The 21055-nt window shown below is 38.8% G+C and overlaps 1 protein-coding gene across 7 annotated transcripts in view; it reads left to right on the top strand.

Annotated features, from left to right (window-relative positions):
• The window catches only part of CPQ (carboxypeptidase Q), a 391868-nt gene that overhangs the window by 162332 nt on the left and 208481 nt on the right, over positions 1-21055 (top strand). For all 7 annotated transcript variants that reach the window (XR_010377057.1, XR_010377056.1, XM_031439365.2 and 4 more), the window contains exon 4: positions 15485-15692. Coding sequence is in view for 5 of the 7 variants with exons in the window: in XM_031439365.2 (XP_031295225.1) it covers positions 15485-15692 (208 nt within the window). In the remaining 2 variants the exon portion in view is untranslated. The remainder of the gene's footprint in view (positions 1-15484; positions 15693-21055) is intronic.

Genomic DNA, 21055 nt, shown 5'->3' with positions numbered 1-21055 from the left:
TCTCCAAAGCAGAATAACTGAACAGAGTAAGAATTTTTATAGTTCTTGCTACATGCTGGGAGATCACACTCTAGAAACATCGAACTAATTTACAGTACCCACAGGATGGGATATACTTTCCCCCACAGTTTACACAATATTGGATTTCATTTTAATTTATGTATGTAATGCTTTTAAAAATACAAGTAACCTAAAATTTACCTTCTTAACCATTTTAAGTGTACAATTCAGTGGTATTAAATACACTCATAATCTTGTACAGTCATCAGAATCACCCATCTCCATAATTCTTTTCATCTTATTAAACTGAAACTCTGTACCCATTAAACAATTACTCACTACTGTCCCCTTCTCCCAGCCCCTGGAAACCACCATTCTACTTTCTGCCTCTGTGATTTTGACTACTCTCAGTACCTCATATAAGTGGAATTATACTGTATTTGTCTTTTTTGACTGCCTTACTTCACTTAGTATAATGCCCTCAATATTCATGTTGTAGCATATGTCAGAATTTCATTCCTTTTTAAAGCTGAGTAATATTCTGTTGTATATATACACCACATTTTGTCTATCTTTGTTTATCCCTTAAGTTGCTAACACATTTTAGCTATTGTGGCTAACAGTGCTATGAACACAGGTGTACAAGTATCTCTTTGAGGCCCTGCTTCTAATTATTTGGGAATATGCCCCAAAGTGGAATTGCCAGATAATATGGTAATTCTATTCTTAATTTTTTGGGAGAACAATCGTACTATTTTTCAAAGAGACTGTACCATTTTACATTCCCACCAACAGCACACAAGTGTTCCAATTTCTCCACATCCTGACCAATGCTTACTATTTTCTGCTTTTTGATGGTAGACATCCTAATGGGTGGGAGGCTGTATTTCACTGTAGTTTTGATGTGCATTTCCATAATAATTAGTGATGTTGAGCATCTTTTTTATGTGCTTATTGGCCATTTGAATATCTTCATTATTGAAATATTTGTTGAAGCCCTTTGCCCATTTTTGAATTGGGTTGTTTGGTTTTTTTGTACTTGAGTTTTCAGAGTTCTCTATTTATTCTGGATATTAATCTCTTATCAAAGATATGATTTGTAAACATTTCTCCCACTCTGTGTATTGTCTTTTTACCTGTTGATATTGTCTTTTGATGCATAAAATTTTCTAATATTCCTGAAGTCTAATTTGTCTTTTTTTGGTTGTTGTTGTTTATACCTTTGGTGTCAGATCCAAGAAATCATTGCCAAATCCAATGTCAAGAAGCTTTTACCCTATGTTTTCTGTTGAGAGTTTTATAGCTTAAATCTTTGATCCATGTTGAGTTAATTTTTGCATATGATGTTAGATAAGGGTCTAACTTTATTCCTTTGCATGTGGATATCCAATTTTCCCAGCATCATTTATTGAAAAGTCTCCCCTTTCCCCAATGAATGGTCTTTACACATGTCTAAAACCCCATATATGCAAGAGTTTATTTCTGGGCTCTCCATTTCATTGGTCTGTATGTTATCTTTATGTAAGCATAACACTGTTTTGATTGTGGTAGCTTTGCAGTAAGTTTTGAAATCAGAAAGCATGAATCCTTCAGCTTTGATCTTTTTTTTTCAAGACTGTTTTGGCTATTCAGGCTCATTGACATGCTGTATAAATTTTAGGATGAGTTTTTCTATTTCTGGAAAAAAATCATTGGAATTTTGATAGGGATTGCATTGAATCTGCTGATTGATTTCAGTAGTATTGACATTGTTGACACATTGTTTTTTTAGTAGCATATTTTTTAGTTTCCAATGTTTGTTCTTTTCCTGTTTTTCTTTCTGTAGTTGATTTTTGCTTTCATATTTTTGTGGTTGGAAAAGATGCTTGATATAGTTTCTATTGTTTTACATTTGTTGAGGCTTGTTTTGTGACCCAGTATGTGGTCTATCCTGGAGAACATTCTTTGCACACTTCAAGACAATGTGCATTCTGTTTTTTGGGGTTAGTGTAGTGTCCTGTAGGTATCAATTAAGTCCAGTGAATCTACTTTGTCATTTATAACCTCTCATGCTTTATTGATTTTTCTGTCTCGACAATCTGTCAGTAGGGTGTTAAAGTCTCCTACTATTATTGTATTATTGTCAATTTCTCCCTTTATGTCTGTTAGTATTTGCTTTATATATTTAGATGCTCCTGTATTGGGTGTATATATGTTAACAAGTGTAATATCCTCTTCTTGTGTTGATCCCTTTATCATTATATAATGACCTTCTTTGACTTCCTTTATGGCTTTTTTTTTTTTAACATTTTTTATTGATTTACAATCATTTTACAATGTTGTGTCAAATTCCAGTGTTCAGCACAATTTTTCAGTCATTCATGGACATATACACACTCATTGTCACATTTTTTTCTCTGTGAGTTATCATAACATTTTGTGTATATTTCCCTGTGCTATACAGTGTAATCTTGTTTATCTATTCTACAATTTTGAAATCACAGTCTATCCCTTCCCACCCTCCACCCCCCTGGCAACCACAAGTCTGTATTCTCTGTCTATGAGTTTATTTCTGTCCTGTATTTATGCTTTGTTTTTGTTTGTTTGTTTGTTTTAGTTTTTGTTTTTTAGATTCCACATATGAGCGATCTCATATGGAATTTTTCTTTCTCTTTCTGGCTTACTCCACTTAGAATGACATTCTCCAGGAGCATCCATGTTGCTGCAAATGGCATTATGTTGTCGGTTTTTATGGCTGAGTAGTATTCCATTGTATAAATATACCACATCTTCTTTATCCAGTCACCTGTTGATGGACATTTAGGCTGTCTCCATGTTTTGGCTATTGTAAATAGTGCTGCTATGAACATTGGGGTGGAGGTGTCATCCTGAAGTAGGGTTCCTTCTGGAGATATGCCCAGGAGTGGGATTACTGGGTCATACGGTAAGTCTATTCCTAGTCTTTTGAGGAATCTCCACACTGTTTTCCATAGTGGCTGCACAAACTGCTTTCCCACCAGCAGTGTAGGAGGGTTCCCCTTTCTTTACAGCCTCTCTAGCATTTGTCATTTGTGGATTTTTGAATGACGGCCATTCTGACTGGTGTGAGGTGATACCTCATTGTAGTTTTGATTTGCATTTCTCTGATAATTAGTGATATTGAGCATTTTTTCATGTGCCTTTTGATCATTTGTATGTCTTCCTTGGAGAACTGCTTGTTTAGGTCTTCTGCCCATTTTTGGATTGGGTTGTTTGTTTTTTTCTTATTGAGTCGTATGAGCTGCTTATATATTCTGGAGATCAAGCCTTTGTCGGTTTCATTTGCAAAAATTTTTCTCCCATTCTGTAGGTTGTCTTCTTGTTTTACTTCTGGTTTCCTTTGCTGTGCAGAAGCTTGTAAGTTTCATTAGGTCCCATTTTTTTATTCTTGCTTTTATTTCTTCTAGGAGAAAATTTTTGAAATGTATGTCAGATAATGTTTTGCCTATGTTTTCTTCTAGGAGGTTTATTGTATCTTGTCTTATGTTTAAGTCTTTGATCCATTCACTAGAAAGGAAATAGAAATAGCAATTAAAAACCTCCCTACAAATAAAAGTCCAGGACTGGACGGCTTCACTGGGGAATTCTACCAAACATACAAAGAAGAACTTATACCAGTCCTTCTCAAACTCTTCCAGACGATTGAAAAGGAGGGAATACTCCCAAACTCATTCTATGAAGCCACCATCACCCTGATACCAAAACCAGGCAAAGACACTACAAAAAAAGAGAATTACAGGCCAATGTCACTGATGAACATAGATGCCAAAATCCTCACCAAAATTTTAGCAAATAGAATCCAACAACACAGAAAAAGGATTATACATCATGACCAAGTGGGGTTCATCCCAGGGACACAAGGCTGGTTCAACATACGCAAATGAATCAATGTAATACATCACGTCAACAAGAGAAAGGACAAAAACCACATGATCATCTCAATCGATGCAGAAAAAGCATTTGATAAAATTCAACACCCATTTATGATAAAAACTCTCACCAAAGTGGGTATAGAGGGAACATATCTCAACATAATAAAAGCTATATATGACAAACCTACAGCCAGCATAGTACTCAACGGTGAAAAACTCAAAAGCTTCCCACTAAAATCTGGGACAAGACAAGGATGCCCACTATCACCACTCCTATTCAACATAGTCCTGGAAGTCCTAGCCACAGCAATCAGGCAAGAGAGAGAAATAAAAGGGATCCAAATTGGAAAATAAGAAGTAAAAGTGTCACTATATGCCGATGACATGTTACTATATATAGAAAACCCTAAAAGGTCCACACAAAAGCTACTAGAGCTGATTGAAGAATTCAGCAAGGTAGCAGGTTACAAGATTAACGTTCAAAAATCAGTTGCATTTCTTTACATTAACGATGAATCAACAGAAAAACAAAGTAAAGAAACAATCCCCTTTAAAATAGCACCCAAAGTAATAAAATACCTAGGAACAAATCTAACCAAGGAGGTGAAAGAATTATACACAGAAAACTATAAACCATTGATGAAGGAAATTAAAGAAGACTTTAAAAAATGGTCACACTGCCCAAGGCAATCTACAGACTTAATGCAATCCCTATCCAATTACCCAGGACATATTTCACAGAACTAGAACAAATCATAATAAAATTTATATGGAACCATCAAAGACCTAGAATTGCCAAAGCATTACTGAAGAGAAAGAAAAAGGCTGGAGGAATAACTCTCCCAGACTTCAGACAATACTATAGAGCTACAGTCATCAAGACAGCATGGTATTGGTACAAAAACAGACATGTAGACCAATGGAACAGAATAGAGAGCCCAGAAATGAACCCACAAACTTTTGGTCAACTAATCTTCGACAAAGGAGGCAAGAATATACAATGGAATAAAGACAGTCTCTTCAGCAAATGGTGTTGGGAAAACTGGACAGCAGCATGAAAATCAATGAAGCTAGAACACTCCCTTACACCATATACAAAAATCAACTCAATATGGCTTTTGTTTTAAAGTCTACTTTTGTCTGTTACAAATATTGCTACCCTTGCTTTCTTGTCATTTCCATTTGCATGAAAGGTCTTTCCATCCTCTCGCTTTCAGTTTGTGTGTGTCTTTTGCCCTGAAGTGAATCCCTTTTGAGGCAACATATTGATGGTTCTTGTTTTTTAATCCAATCAGCCACTCCATGTCTTTTTATTGGAGCATTTAGACCACTACGTTTAAAGTGGTTATTTATAGGTACCCACTTAATTCCATTTTATTCCTTGTTTTCCAGTTGTTTTTGTAGTCCTTCTTTGTTCATTTCTTTTTCTTTTTGCTTTTCCTGTTGTGGTTTGATGATTTTGTTTTGTAGTGTGCTGGAGTTCCTTTCCTTTTTGTTTTTGTACATCTACTGTAGGTTTTTGATTTGTGGTTACCATGTGGTTCATGTATGTTGACTCCTAACTATACTTGCTTTAAACTCATCATCATTTAAGTTCAGACACGTTCTAAATGATCTACAGTTTTTATTCCTCTCCTCTACACTACATTTTGTGTTTTTGATGTCCTGTTTTACATCATTATGCTTATCTCTTTTACTGCTCATTGTAGTTATAGTTGCTTTTACAATCTGGGTACTGGTTTATTTAAGTGATCTTCAGTCCTTAGTATATATTTGCATTTCCTATTAGGATTTTCCCTTTCCTATATATTCTTGCTTCTTTTCCATTTAGAGAAGACCCCTCAACATTTCTTTTAAGATAGATTCAGTATTGTTGAATTTTTTTAGTTTTTGCTTGTCTGAGAAATTTTTTTTTATTTCTCCTCTTCTAAATGATGATCTTGCTGTGTAGAATATCCTGGGTTGAAGATTTTTTCCTTTCAGGACTTTGAATATATCATGCCACTCCTTTCTTGCTTGCAAAGTTTCTGCAGAGAAATAAGCTGATTGCCTTATGAGGGTTCCCTTATAAATGACACTTAGTTTTTCTCTTGCTGCTTTTAAAATTGTCTCTTTATCTTTAACTTCTGCTGTTTTGTTTATGATATGTCTTGGTGTGGGTCTGTTGGGTTCATCTTATTTGGGCCCTCTGTGCTTCCTGTACCTTTATTTCTGTTTCCTTTTTTAGGTTTGGGGAGGTTTTCAGCCATAATTTCTTCAAATACACTTTTGATCCCCTTTTCTCTCTCTTCTCCTTCTGGAACCCCTATTATGTGCAGTTGGCACATTTTATATTATCTCATGGATCTTGTATGTTGCTTTCTTTTCTTTTTTTTTTTTCAATTTGTTTTTCTGCCTGCTGTTCTGATTGGATGATTTCAATTATTCTGTCTTCCAGATCACTTATTTGTTCTTCTGTGTCATTTAGTTGACTATTCATTGCTTCTAGAGTGCTTTTTATCTCAGAAATTGAATTACCTATTTTTGGTTGGGTCATCTTTATAGTTTCTAGTTCCTTGTTACAATAATCTGTGATAATCTTTCTTAATTCAGTAAGCATTTTTATTACTTCCATTTTGAATTCAGTGCCTGGTAGACCGATGATCTCTGTTTCATTGTTTAGGCTTTCAGGTGTTTTCTCTTGCTCTTTTAATTTGGAGTAGTTCCTTTGCCTTTTCATTTTACTTAACTTTCTCTGTCTCTGTGAATTTAGGAGAAAAAGTTATCTATTGTGGTCTTGAAGTGGTGTTTTATGTAGGAGTGTCCCCGTGTAGACTGTGTTTGTCCAGTGTCTTTGGTGTGATGGCTGGTTTTGATGTGAACAGGTGTGCTGGCTGCTATCTCCTTGATAGGGGGTATGGTTGGTGTTGGAGGATCTAAAGCCTGCACAGCATGTGGAGAGGGACTTCCTCTCTGTTCCTTGGCTGTTGCTGTCTTGTCAGGAGCGGGGTCTGCTCCCCAACTGCTGGAGCAGAAGCCTGAGAGTTGGGCTTGAGCAAGCTCTGTTCCCTTTGAGTGTGTGTTTTGCCCCAAAGGAGGGGTGTACTGAAGCACATGGGGCTTGTGCACTCACAGAGACCTGATGCATTGCCTGTGTAGGCATCTGAAGCTCCACTCAGATGCAGCCCAAGGTTGTGCCCCTTCCCCTTTTATGGTCATCTCAGATCTAGTGTGAGGCTGTTGTGTAGAGTGGGTGGGGCCAGAGCTTTCACTGGGAAAGCTGGGACTGGGAGTTGGGGCATTGTGGCTGGCGGAGCTGAAAGGCTGCACTGCTGTCAAAGATCTGGCGGCTTCTGTGGTGCAGGTTGAGTTAGCACCAACATTGCTGCTGCTGCCACACCTGGACCGTGCTCTAGACCACCACCCTCCTCTGCATCTCTAGATCAAGTCTTCTCTTAGGGCCTGTCTGCATCAGATCCAGTGCCAAGACGTGGTGTGGAGGGGGCAGGGCCAGGGTGTTTGTCCCACTTGGATTGGGGAACGTGACGTGGTAGTATCTGCCAGTATGAAGCTCTCACAAGCCAGCACCTGCTCACCCTTTGCGAGTAGAGTCTAGGCTTCTGTAGCCCTTCTGTCTGTCCCTATGGTTCTCCCAGCAGCCAAGGGGGCTTGTCTCCTCCAGGTAGGACCCTAGGACTGGGATGCCCAGATTGTGAGACAGCCTGCTTACTCCCCAGGCTGAGGATCCACTGGTGTGGACATTCTCTTCCTCAAAGGTCCCTCCCAGGGGTGGAGGTTCTGACCCTGTGCATTTTTTCCATCCTACCCAGTTACGTGGGAATCTTTCTTGCAGCATTGGTTGTATAGGAGTTCTGCCAGTTTCCAGTTAGTTTTCTGTGAGTTGTTTCACATGTAGATGTATTTTTGATATGTTTGTAGGGGGAGGTAAGCACCACATCCTCCTACTCTGCCATCTTGGTCCGACTTACCTTTGTGTGATTATCTGATGCTTTGTTTTAAAAATATTTTCTTCATGTCAAGAAAGAAATCAACCATTTCTTTTTTCCCCTAGAGTTTTAATCAAATGTCTTTATCTTGTTTCCCTTTTGATAAAACATGCAGTATAGTTTGTTCAGGCTTTGATAACAAAAATCCCATAGAGTGGGTGGTCTATAAACAACCAACATTTACTTCTCACAGCTTTGCAGACTAGGGAGTCCAAGATCATGGTGCCAGCAGATTTGGTGTCTGGTGAGGGCCTACCTTCTAGATGGCTGTCTTTTCACTGTAGCCTCACATGGTGGAAGGAGTGAAGGATCTTTCTGGGGCCTCTTTTATGAGGACGCCAGTCCCGCTCAGGAGGGCTCTGTGCACATGAACTGATCACTTCCCAAAGGCCCCACCTCCTAATACCATCACCTTGTGGATTAGGATTCCAATGTATACATTTTGAAGGAGCGCAGACATTGTCCACAGCATGTTCTGTGAGCTATATGTTCTGTTCTGTTCTGGTGGGAGGATGGTGGTCTTTGAGGGTAATGAGAGATTGGCATAGTTTCATAGAGTTGATAATAGAAATTTAGGATATTTCTAAATGAGAAGACGGTGATCTGGGTAAAATGATCTTTAAATATTTTCCAGTCCAGTTAATCAGAAATGTTTCCCATTGAGGCTTAAACTAAAAATAATATTTAGTTAGTAATACGGACAGAGGATTTCATTGGTTAAAGTTACCATCTTCATTTACCAAATGGTTTTTATATTGCTCTGTATATTTATCATTATCATCTTTATTGAAGAAATTATCTATTGTAACATTTTGTTATTCCATGGTAGGTTTTCATTTTACTTAATACATAAGGACATCTAAAAATTATTAAGATTGGAGGAGAAAATAAAAAAAAAATTTAAGATGCTGAAATAAGTGTATGTTAGCAGAAAATTGTAACTTACACAGAAGAACAAAATCAGAAAGGAAGAAACAGAACAAATATATTTTTTGATGTTTACTTTAGGTTACAAAATATTTAACACTAACAAAACTAGTAATTATGCAATACTTTCTAGATGACGAAATATTAAGTATAATTTTTTAAGCTATTTTGAAGTTGCTTTTATGTTTATATCACAGGCAGTTGCCTCCTTCTACCTTTAAATCTTTACATTTTTGTATCTTAGAAGAATAAGCCAAAAGCCCGTCCTCTATGCTGGGGATGTTAATAAACACACGGTTTCATTGCTCTAAGCATTTTGACGATCTTCCTTCTGTCTCACACTCTTGTGGAGTTGGCTGGGTTCCTCTATTTTGGAAGAAGTTACATCTCTCTGATGCTGTGTTTGTAATAGTCTCCTTATGAAATCTGCAGGTGAACCTAAGATATTAAACACGCTTATTGGGTTTTGTTCATGTGGAGTCTGTCCTCAACATGGAATAGAATTCAAGAATTTGACTTTTTCCTCTTTCTCCCTTCTGCCATTTCAACCTAATTACAGAAATTAGGAATGAAATTTAGCCCTACCTCCTCTCTCTTGATCAGGTTTTTTTTTAAGTTTCCTTTTTGTGAAATTTGGTATAAATTAATCTTTTTGCTTTTGTATTATTAAGTACAGTATAAACGCCAGAAACCAATTTACTCTTATTTACTCTTATTGTTGTTAATGATAGTATAAAAGACTGAGATGAATTTACCCTTAACGTACTAGATCTAAAAAAAAAAGGTCAATCGTAGTTTTCCCAAGACAGTTATTTTCCAACTGATTTTTAAAACAAACAAGCCTTCCTAATAAACAGAATAGGTGCTCTTTTAACCTTACTAATAAGGAAGTTTAAAAGAAACTCTCATAGAAACAAAAGACTCCCTCAAAACCTTCAAAAGCTTCCAGTCCTCACAACCATTCCCACCTCTAGACTCTTTTTTTTGGGAAACATTCCAAGACTTCATTGTATTGTGAATAATTTTCACTTGAGTCAATGTATTCTATGCCCCTGTGGAAACCTACAAATTCCTCAGTAAGGATACATAATTGTTCTCTTGTTGGATATGTAACATCACAAGCTGACACTTACTTTCAGTTGATATGAGCTTTGCAAATTTTGAAGTGCTCAGAAACGTAAAGTGCCGGTATCTTTTATAAAGAGCTAGTCAAAAGTGATTAGCATTAGGGAGTTTGACTGATGTGTGGTAATCAGGTGGGAAATGTCAAACTTCTTTGTTTCAACATGGCACTTATTTTATGTAGATAAAAGAAAATATTCAGCTGACTTCAAATTGTATCACTTCATGCAACATACACAAGAAATTTAGAAAAATCTGAAAAACGGATTTAAGACTTCCATTTTACATGTTCATTTTATATTTTGGGTGTACTCTCTTGCATGCACTGAGACCAGCAGGCTTTGTTTTCATATGTCTCATAAACCAGATCTATGGAAGCAAGATTTTTGAATGAAAAAGACACCAGGATTTTCTCCTGAAAGAGAAATCTGAATTCTTAAGATTTTTATTTTGATTTATGTTCGAAGTTTCACTGGGGTAAATTCACAAACCATAATATTTACCCTTTTAGCATACACAATTCGGCAGTCTTTAGTATATTACAGAGTTGTGCAAACACCATCACTATCTAATTTTAGAATATTTTCATCATTCTGAAAAGAAGTCTGTAACTATTACCATTCACTCTATTTTCCTTTCCCTTCTAACAGCCCAAGGCAGCCTAAAATTTATTTTCCACCTCTATGGATTTGTCTATTCTGGACATTTCTTATAAATGAAGTTTTACAATATGTGGTCTTGTGTGACTGGCTCCTTTCACCTAGGATAATGTTTTCAAGGTTGACTCACGTGGTAGCATGTTTCAGAACAGTATTTCTTTATTGTGTGTATGTACCCTATTTGTTTAGTATCCCCTCATCAGCTGATGGACATTAGGGTTGTTTTCAGCTTTGAACTATTCTGAATAATGCTATAAACATCTGTGTGCCAGTTTTTGTGTGAATGTATATTTTCATTTCTCTTGAATATATACCCAGGAGTAGAATTGGGGGTCATATGGTAACTACATGTTTAACTTTTGGAGGAACTGTCAAATTGTTTTCCAGAATGGCTGCACCATTTTACATTCACACCAGCAACACATGGGAGCTCAGATTTTTCCACATTCTCACCAGTACTTGTTTTTACCTGTCTTTTGGATCATAGCCATTGTATGCGAAGCAGCGTTTCATTGTGGTTTTGATTTGCATTTCCCTTGTGGCTAATGATGTTCAGCGTCTTTTCATGTGCTTGTTATCCATTTGAATATCTCATCTGGATCCTCAAATTCTTCACCAATTTTTAAATTGGGTTGCCTTCTTATTGTTGTGCTTTTTACATATTTGCAAGTGTCTTATTAGATACCTGATTTGCAAAAATTTTCTCCCATTCTATGGATTGTTTTTTCACTGTTTGATGGTGCCTTTGGAAGTTCAGGGGTTTAAAGTTTAGTGGTTCAATTTATCTCTTTTTTCATTTGCTGTTTATGATTTCAGCATTGTATGTGAGAAACAATTTCCTCACTGAAGGTTGTGAAGTTTTATAGCTTAACTTTGTACATTTATGTCTGTGGTTCATTCTGAATTATTTGTGTGTGATGTCGGGGTGCAACTTCACTCTTTTTCACGTGGGTGACTGGTCGGCCCCAGTGCCCTTTGTGGAAATGCCTTTTTATCCCCATTGGGTTATCCTGCCCCATTGTTGAAAATGAATTGACCCTTCTTATAAAGTTTATTTCTCGATTGTCAGTCCTATATTATTGATCTATATGTCTGTCCTCATACAAGTACCATTCTTTTGATTACTACAGATTTGTAGTGTATTTTTAAATATGGAAATGTGAGTCTGCCAATTTTCAACTTGTGTTAATTATTTTGAGTCTCTTGCTTTTCCATATGAATTTCAGAATCAGCTTATAAATGTCTTTTAAAAAGGCAGCTGGGATTTTGATAGGGGTTGCACTGAATCTGTAAATCAGTTTGGGGAGTATCACCATCTTAAGAATGTAAAGTCTCCCAATGCATAAACCTGGGGAATCTTTCAATATATTTAGGTTTTCTTTACTTTATTTCAACAATATTTCACAGTTTTCATTGTACAAATCTTGCACCTCTTTTGTTAACTTTATTTGTAGTATTATTTGTTTGTTTTTTAACTTTTCTGCTTCATTTATTTTATTTTTCACATGAACTCTTTTTTTTAATATTTTTTATTGAGTTATAATCATTTTACAATGTTGTGTCAAATTCCAGTGTAGAGCACAATTTATTTGTAGCATTTTATTCTTTTTGTTGCTAATGGAAATGTAGTTGTTTACTTAATTTTCAAACTGTTCATTCCTACTGTATTGCTACTATATTGCATTGTTTATTACTACTGTACAGTTGATTTTTGTATATTGATATTGTATGCTGAAACCTTACTGAACTTGTTAATTAGTTCTAATAGTTTTTTTTTGTTCGGTTTTGTGTGTGTGTGAATTCCTCAGGATTTTCTATATACTTGACCACGTCATCTGGGAACAGAGATAGTTTTACTTCTTTGTTTCCAATCTAGATTTCTTTTATTTCTTTTTCTTGTCTGATTTTCCTGGCTGGAACCTCTAGTACAATGTAGACTAGAACCTGTGTTTCTGATCTCGGGAAAACGTTCAGTCTTCTACCACTGAGTATGCCGTTAGCTGCGGGTTTTCCGTGGATGCCTTTTGTCAGGTTGAGGAAGTTTTATTCCATTCTCAGTCTGTTGAGTGTTTATTATAAAAGAGTATTAGATTTTGCCAGAGGCTCCTTTAGCATCTGTTGAGATGATCATGTGGTTTTTGTCCTTTATTATATTATTATAATACATTACACTGATTTTTTGATGTTAAATCAACCTTGCATTCTTGGAATAAATCCCACTTGGTCATTGTGTAAAGTTCTTTTCATATGTTGCTGTATCTGTTTATATTTTGTTGTTGTTTTGCATTTACATTCATGAGGGAGATTGGTGTGCAGTTTTCTTTCCTTGTGGCGTCTGTGTCTGGCTTTGTTATTAGTAATAGTGGTCTTGCAGAATGAGTTGGAAAGTTTTCCCTCCTCTTGTATTTTTTGGAAGACTTTGTGAAGGATTGGTATTAATTTTTAAATGTTCTTATTTTGATTTTTTATGGCTTCCTTTGTAGTTTACCCTTTGTTATTGTTAAATTGCAGGTGGGGCCTGTAAATCAGATCAGGAAGGTGATGTTTATGCTGATCACCTCCTGTATGTAGGACTTGACAGTGAAAGTGCAGGCATTTTACTTAAACTGTTGAGTCTTCATTCTGCCTACTTCTATTAAACAATGCTGGATACTCCATCACTGGAGAACATGATTAGTGGCAGAAACAAATAGAAGCCTGTTATGTCTTGAATTCAGAATCACAGCTGAAAGATGCCATTTTCCTCGGTGCAACCATGAGCTTATGCCCAGTTCACTGTCTCCACATTAAGAACTCTTACTTGTAACTTATTAGTACCAATTAGTTTAGAAACATTATTTAAAGGAACCTATTAAGAAGTGTTACACTGACCTCCTTTTGAGTCAGAAAGTCTGAGAACAAGGAGAGTTTGTTGAATCCTAGACATCACGTAAGGTAATATGAATAATAAATATTTAGATTGTCTTCCTACATGTCTCGAAATACTTTTGGTCATTAATCACTCTACCAGTTCAGTGGAGAAAATTAACACTGAAGAAATAATAATAACAACTGATGTTTACTAAGTGATTCCTGTGTGCCAAGCACTTTTAAATCCTTTACACGTACTATCTCTTTTATTACTCATAGCAATCTTATGAGGTCAGTGCTCAAATTATTCTCCACCTTTCACATGTGGAAACTCAGAAACAGAGAAGTAATCTAATTTGCTTGGTGTCTGGCAGGTAGAGAGTGGTAGAGCCAGGATTTGACCTTGGTTATGTGACTCTCTGGCCTCCCCTAAACCAGAAGTCAGAGTGGATTAGGCATATTCCAGAACAAGAATTCAGATTCAGGGTTTCTGTTTTAGAAATTTCAGATTTCTAAGTCTTTGTCTCTCTCTTATGAAGAATAAAATTTTCAGTTAGCACTTGAGATATGTCCCATAAAGGATGTACTTAGATGGGCCTAAAAATTTGGGGTTACACAGTCTCTCTCTGCAGGTTATTGCAACAGGCAAGTTAGCATAATAAATATTTAACATTTATTATTATGGGTGCTTAGTACGTTCCAGGAAAAGTGATTTATTTGTATAAATTAACTAAATTTGCAAAACAGCTATGAAATAGGTATGATAATTATCACCTCCAATCATAGATGAAGACGCTGAAGCAAAGATGTGTAACTTGCCCAAGGCCAATTAGCAGCAGATCACAGATATGAACCCAGTCTTGCTTCAGAACCTCTGTTCTTGATCGTTTTGCCATGTCCTTTCTCTAAGTAAGTAGTCACCGGATACACTGTCACAACAATAGTCACACCAAAAAAGCAGCGGTAAGACTGGATCATCGTGTTTACACGCGTGAAGACTGGAGTCGCTTCTACTGGAGAAGAATGTGTTGTGGCTGAAAGGAAGAGAAAGGCTTTTCTCTAAATATAAGACAACCTGAAACAAGTTTGAAAATATCAAAAGGAAAATTCATTTGGAAAGGGAGTCTGTTAGCTTGTGCTTCAACAGAAGACAGGAACAAACTGATGGGATATGGTGTGCACTCAGAAGCTGTGGTCCGCAGGGAGCCATGGTTGGGGAGGGTTTGGAGTTAAAGGTAAAAGGGCACAATTTGAAATTTTAGAAAATGAGTTTGATAAACTCAATTAGCTTGTAGAGAGGTTGAATCAACAGTAGATTAATATAAATTTCAATCACAAGTGTTTCTTAGTCATGTAAGGGGCATCAGGAAATTAGTAGGAAAAGCTTGACCAGTTGGGGTGATATTTCATGCCCCAAATTTTATGCCAAAATTATAATAGTTTTATTTTTCTTGGAGCAGTAAAATCAGGGACCTGGGTTTATTTGGCACTTTTCTTCATGGGAACACAAACATTTCCCCAGACATTGTTCTATAGCTTTCCTGCACAGTGTTCTGCCTCTATGCAGGGCTACATATACAGACCTCTGTGTTTGGGTGGGAAGAGAGGAGCCCTTGAGCCAGTCAGTGTCCGGAGAGCGGGGTGAATCTGGGCCAGTTTTCTTCCTGACACGTGGGTCTTCTGGTCTGCAGCCTCAGTGGACTTTAGTGCTCCCTTTGTCTCCTTGAACATATGTGTTCACCTCTTGGCCATGAAGGCACTGAGTTTGGGGGAATTTGCAATTTTTTTAAAGAATCATTCAAATTATCAAAATAAACTTCCTGTAATGTTTGCAATGATGTTATTATAAAATTGCAGTTTCTAAGTTATTTTTATCAAAGAGAAAAATTACATTCACATCAAAAGCAAGGAAATCAATATTGCCCACCCTTTCCATTCCTCACATGCAAACAAAGATCAGTGAAAGTCAAATGTCAAATATGAGCACTTTTAAAAAATACTTTAGGCCCATTTCTACTTCCAGGGTAACCTGGTGGCTTCTTTTCTCAAGTCCTCACACAGGTATTCAGGAATACCAGGACGGTGTGCCAAAGATCCCAACAGCGTGTATTACAGTGGAAGATGCAGAAATGATGTCAAGAATGGCTTCTCGTGGGAGCAGAATTGTCATTCAGCTGAAGATGGGAGCAAAGAACTACCCAGATGCTGATTCCTTCAACACTGTAGCCGAGGTCATTGGTAGCAAGTACCCAGAGCAGGTGCGTGAAGGCAAGGGATGGGCTGTCTGGGAGTAGGATGTCGAACCAGAGTGCAAGCCTCCTCTGGAACCCTCCCCTCATTGTTACGGTGTCATTTCCCACCAGAGCTTGCAAATGCCCTGAGGAGACACTCTGTTTACTTTATTACTATTTTTTCTAGTGTCTACCCCAGGACTCGGCATGCAGTAGCTTCTCAATACGTGTTTTATTTCAGTAAAATGAAAAGAGGAAGAAACGGAGAAAATGATTGGAAGATTTTCTTAATCTTGATTCTCTTTAAATCTCGATGTTTTCCTGCCCACTTAGAACATTGGTTGTCCACTGGCATCCTGGACATCACCCCTAAGTGCAGCTCTGTGTGGCTGCACTCGGGTCCATCAACTCCTGCATACTTGATCCCTCACCTCAGTTCTTGTCTCTGTTAAAGGAACCTTATTTACCTATCAGTGCAGTTAGAAAACTTCAAATTATTTTTCATTTTCTCCTCTTTATCATTGCCCTACAGTCAGGAACCATATCCTGTTCAGTCTACTTTCAGCATATCAAAAAAAATCTGTTCCTGCCTGGTTTTTACTGTCATTTCTGTCCTGATTCAGGCCCTTGTTATTTCCCTCCTGACTTTTCTTTCTTCTGTTCTCTTTCCACTTCTGCATTTTTGCAGTGCAGCTCAGTTATCTTTTAAAACACTGATCTCGACATGGTCTTTCCATGCTGTCAGGTCCCGTCTCCTGTTCCCTCTAAGGTAAAGGTTATGATAAAGGTAAATGCTGGGGTGAGTGATCAGAGGTGAGCAAAAGATAGAGGAAAAGAGACCAAGAGGGAAGAGAGCTTGGGAGGGTTAAATAGGAGGCAGCATAGTTAAGAGGAAATCGTGTAGTACTATTCATAAATGAGCAGAAAGTTAGAACGAAGAAAGAGGGAAAGGAAATGCATGACAGATATTCAATGCCAGCTAAGACCTGTTTCTCGTTGGCTAGTGAGGCAGTTCAGCTCTCTTAAACTTGGACAAACTTTCCTAAAGTCATTCAACTTTATTTTTAATTATTAATAATGCTGACAGAGACATAAATGTTGGTCTTGTTAGTTTAGGTTAACTAACTTACCCCCGACACATCCTTGCTACCTTGCTCCTTGTTATACTAGAAAACAGTGCTAAATGATGCTGAGCAGATTAGCTGCGGCAGAAATTATCTCTAAAAATGAAGAGGGGATGTTGAAATGACCATTATTCTGCCTGCAGGCTGAGCATCCTGGGAGACTTGAAGGTGGGCTGACAACCCAGGCAATGGCTGATACTCTTCGTTGCTGGCACCCGGCACAGCCCCTTACATCTCAAACATGCACAGCACCTTAATGAAAGTAAAGCAATTAGCATGTAAAGAATCCTTCTGATTTGGCCCAAGATCTGTGGACACCATGTGGTGAATTTCAGCTCTGGAAAAGTGTTTATGCGGCTGATGAAGCATTAACACATTTCAAAACCCTGTTACATAATCCAGACATAAGCCTTGCCTGAATTAACCACAGGCTTTTTAATAATGCCAGCAATACAAATACTTGATTGGATTTCAAAATGTGAAAAGGCAAAAACAGGGGTACGATAGACATAAATCATACCCTCTTCCTAAAAAACCCACAAGACGGCTCCCCCAAGCCCAGAATTCTCTCACTCTTACTTCTTCTGAAACTGCTCCCCTGCGGTTTGGGTGTGTCATGCAGGACTCAGCAGACCTTGAACACTTTCAGAGGCCGCATTTCGTTGGGGGGAAAGCAAGCCTCTGGAAGTTCTGACATTAGGCCTTTGAACTCCTTTCTCTCAGATGGCTTTGTCCCTGGGAAGTCATTGTGTCTGTGGGGCCCAGCACATCCGCGGTTGAGGACGAGTCTGAGAGGGTGGGAGCAAGAGTGGCTTCTGAGCGGACCCTCCCTCGTACCAGAACAGCCGTGTTGTTCTGCTCTCTTTTATTAAGGAGCTAACTTGCACTGGAAAATCCACAGGAAACTTGTGGCCAGCCATGACTAGGTTTTATTTTTTATTAAACTAATAGAGGGTGTCCTACCACTTAGAAGGGTTTTAGACACAGGCAGAGATAGAGAGGCAGGGATCTTAGCAGTTTAGTACCAATTCCCTGACTTCAGATGAGGAAACTGAGTCCCCAAGGGACCTGTCCAGGGAGACACAACAAATGTGTGATAGGACACATCTGGAATGTGACTCCAGATTTCCCAACTCCCATTTCTTTCTACCCCCAAGATACTCCATTGTGCCTGGGCACACCTTAGCTGGATGGATAGCGCCTAAATCTGTGGGACTTGGTTGGTTCAAGTCATGCCATCCCTACCAAGTCATTACTTGTGTCTTTCTCTCGTGTTTTTTCTTCTGGTATCTCTTTTCTAGACACGAAGAACTCTCAAATATCCTGCCCCTTGTTGTCTCACAGTTTTCTGAGAGCACCTGTGAGGTTATTACCTGGGAAACCACCTGTGCTTAGTCCCTTCCTCCTACCCATCCTCTCTCCATCAAGACTTCTTTGGGTTTCATTCCTTTTTAGCTCCTTGTCACTTTGGAAGAGGATCTGGTGAATACATCACTTCTGTGGTGTAAGTGACACTTTATGATGCCTTCTTCATACGCTTTCACCCACACCAATCAGGTAATCAGGTGTTTCTGTTTTAGCAAAGGACCACAGACAAAGCCAAGACAGACCTGCTACCAATCACACCCCCCCCCCAAAAAAAACCCCACAACTTTTTATTTTGAAATAATTGTAAACTCACAGGAAGTTACAAAAATAGCACAGAAAGCTTGAATGTATCCTTTAACCAGCTTCCCCAGTGATAACATCTACATAACTGTGGCACATTAACCCAACGAGGAACTGATGAGAACATACTCCTGAGAGGGTGCTGCTTTCTTGGAAAGCAGGGGCTGCCTTCTGGGCATCCTCTGGGTGGTGCCCAGGCGGGCGGGGCCCTGTCCTGATGTCACCCCGAACAGTCCTTTCCCAGGCTTAGTTTATGATGCTTCCAGGGTCTCCCACTCAAACAAACAAGCAAACACAGAAGGAGGGTTGTGCTCAAACTGACCTAATGAGAGGGGAAATTACCTGAGACCAGGGGTTCAGGGCCCCTGTGGGAGAGAGTCTCCCACCGAGAGCAGAGGCTCTGACACTTAGGGCTGGCCCACTTCTGTAGCTCTTCAGCGATTTTGCAGGCCTTACCCTGAGGTCTTGCTTAGTAAATGCAGTGTTTTTTGAATGTTAACATATTCAAGCATTCTTCTGAGGGAATTGTATGGAAAAGAAAAGTGTTCTGGATTTTTTTTTTTTTAGTTGATAATATCCAAATCCATTTTGATAAAGCCTTGCTGAGGGAAATTATTTTTTCATATAAGTCTTTTCCAACAGAAATTATTTTCATGGATTCAAAGAACAATTTCAGTTCCATACGCCTGCATTATTTCCAATATGGTGCAGCCCTGTGCAGGTTAGTGGGAAACACTGATAAGAGAGCTCTAGTCTGTTAACTGGAGGGTTCACTTTTCTTCTCGTACAGTGTGGGGCAGGGTTTCTCAGTGTCATCGCTAGTGATATTTTGGGCCAAATAATTCTTTGCTGTGGGGGGCTGTCTTGTACCTTGGGGAATATTTAGCAGGATCCCTGGCCTCTCTCCGCAGCCGTGCCCATCAAAAATGTCTCCAGCCATTGCCAAATGTCCCCTGAGGGACAGAGGTCACTGCACATTGAGACTCCCTGGCATGGAGTGATAGGAAGAGCCCAGTGGGTGGGTGTGGCCAGACCTTGGTTCTGGTTTTGTTTCTGCCACAAAAAAGCTGAGTGACCTTGGGCCATGTAATCTTGCTACTATAGAATGGGAGACTTTGTATGGAAAAGTGCAGAGGTTGTTTCCAGCCCTAAAATTCTATTAGTGAAAGAAAATACTTGAGACCATCGTGAGACCAATGGTGCGCACCGTGTGCTCTCAGACAGCGACGGGCGCAGTGGCAGCCCTTTCACTACTTCACAGAGGAGGGCTTTGGAAGGTGTTCTTTTCTTTCTTTCTTTTTTTTTAAGTTCTGTGTTCAAATACAGCTAGGAGCTCTTCACTGGGGTGCAGGTGTCATTTTGAAGTAGGGGTCCTTCTGGATATATGCCCAGGAGAGAAATTACTGGGTCATATGGTAAGTCTATTCCTAGTCTTTTGAGGAATCTCCATCCTGTTTTCCACAGTCGCTGCACCAAACTGCATTCCCACCAGCAGTGTAGGAGGGTTCCCCTTCCTCCACACCCTGTCCAGCATTTGTCATTTGTGGACTTTTGAATGATGGCCATTCTGAGGTGATACCTCATCGTAGTTTTGATTTACATTTCTCTGATAATTTTTGAGCTCTTCTACTGAAAAAGTTAAACAGGCACCTTTTTTTGGAGGCGCTTCTTAAGTCTTTAATGTGCTAATGTGCACTGGAACCCGTAAAGAGGTCATTTTGTAATATTCCCCAAACTTTCTGAGAAGCAGTAGGAAAAAGGCATAAGATCCACTGGGTAACTTATATTTCAGTGTTTTTTTATATTCTGCCCCCCTCCCTGGCTATTCATTCATTAATTCAACACACGTGTATTGACTACCTGGTGTGTGTCAGGCACTGGGGTTACAGCAACAGCCCTGGGCGGGCAGCACAGCACTGTGGTTAGGAACGTGGCCTGTAGAACTCAAATGCTGCCTCTTGCGTTTTGTTGGTGGGTTATTTTGCCTCTCTGTCACTCAGTAAATATTAACCTTCTCTGGAGAGGGGAGAGCTTATGCAGAAGTAAAGAGTTAAGAAATAGGAGAGGCACAGCTGGAGGGGCTGACCACAGAGGCCTGGCGGGCCACTTGAAGGGCCGGGGCTTTGTCCTCTCCACAGCGACAGTGGGGAGTCACTGAAAGGCTGGGTTTGCAGTGGATTTGCATTTGGGTTCACTCTACCCACTGTATATATTCTAGGGGCAAAGACGGAAATTCAACCAGGAGATTAGCTGGACTTGAACTGAGACAGTCAAAATAATGTTGGAAAAGAGGAGAAGGATTCAGGAAATATTTAAGAAATAAAATTGGCAAGATTTGTTAAAATTTAGATAGAAGGAGAAAAAGAAGGGAAAGTGTAGTTTGGGTAACTTGGAGAATTTATTCATTAATGTTACAGGAATTCATTGAGCTCCTACCATATGCTGGTATATTGCTTTGCCCTCATGGCACGTGGGGGTTTCATGGCAATTAAACAAGTAACTGCAGTAGCAGCTGGCAAGTGCCTTAGTGTGGTAGCTACGTGGTACGATGCGGGTAACCGTTCTGGTCAAGGAGGCCAAGGAAGGCTTTCTGGGAGA

The sequence above is a fragment of the Camelus dromedarius genome, chromosome 20 (assembly GCF_036321535.1).
Source record: "Camelus dromedarius isolate mCamDro1 chromosome 20, mCamDro1.pat, whole genome shotgun sequence".
NCBI classification, from domain to species: Eukaryota; Metazoa; Chordata; class Mammalia; order Artiodactyla; family Camelidae; genus Camelus; species Camelus dromedarius.
Note: the sequence above shows the minus strand (reverse complement) of the source record. Positions and strands in the feature narration are given on the sequence as shown.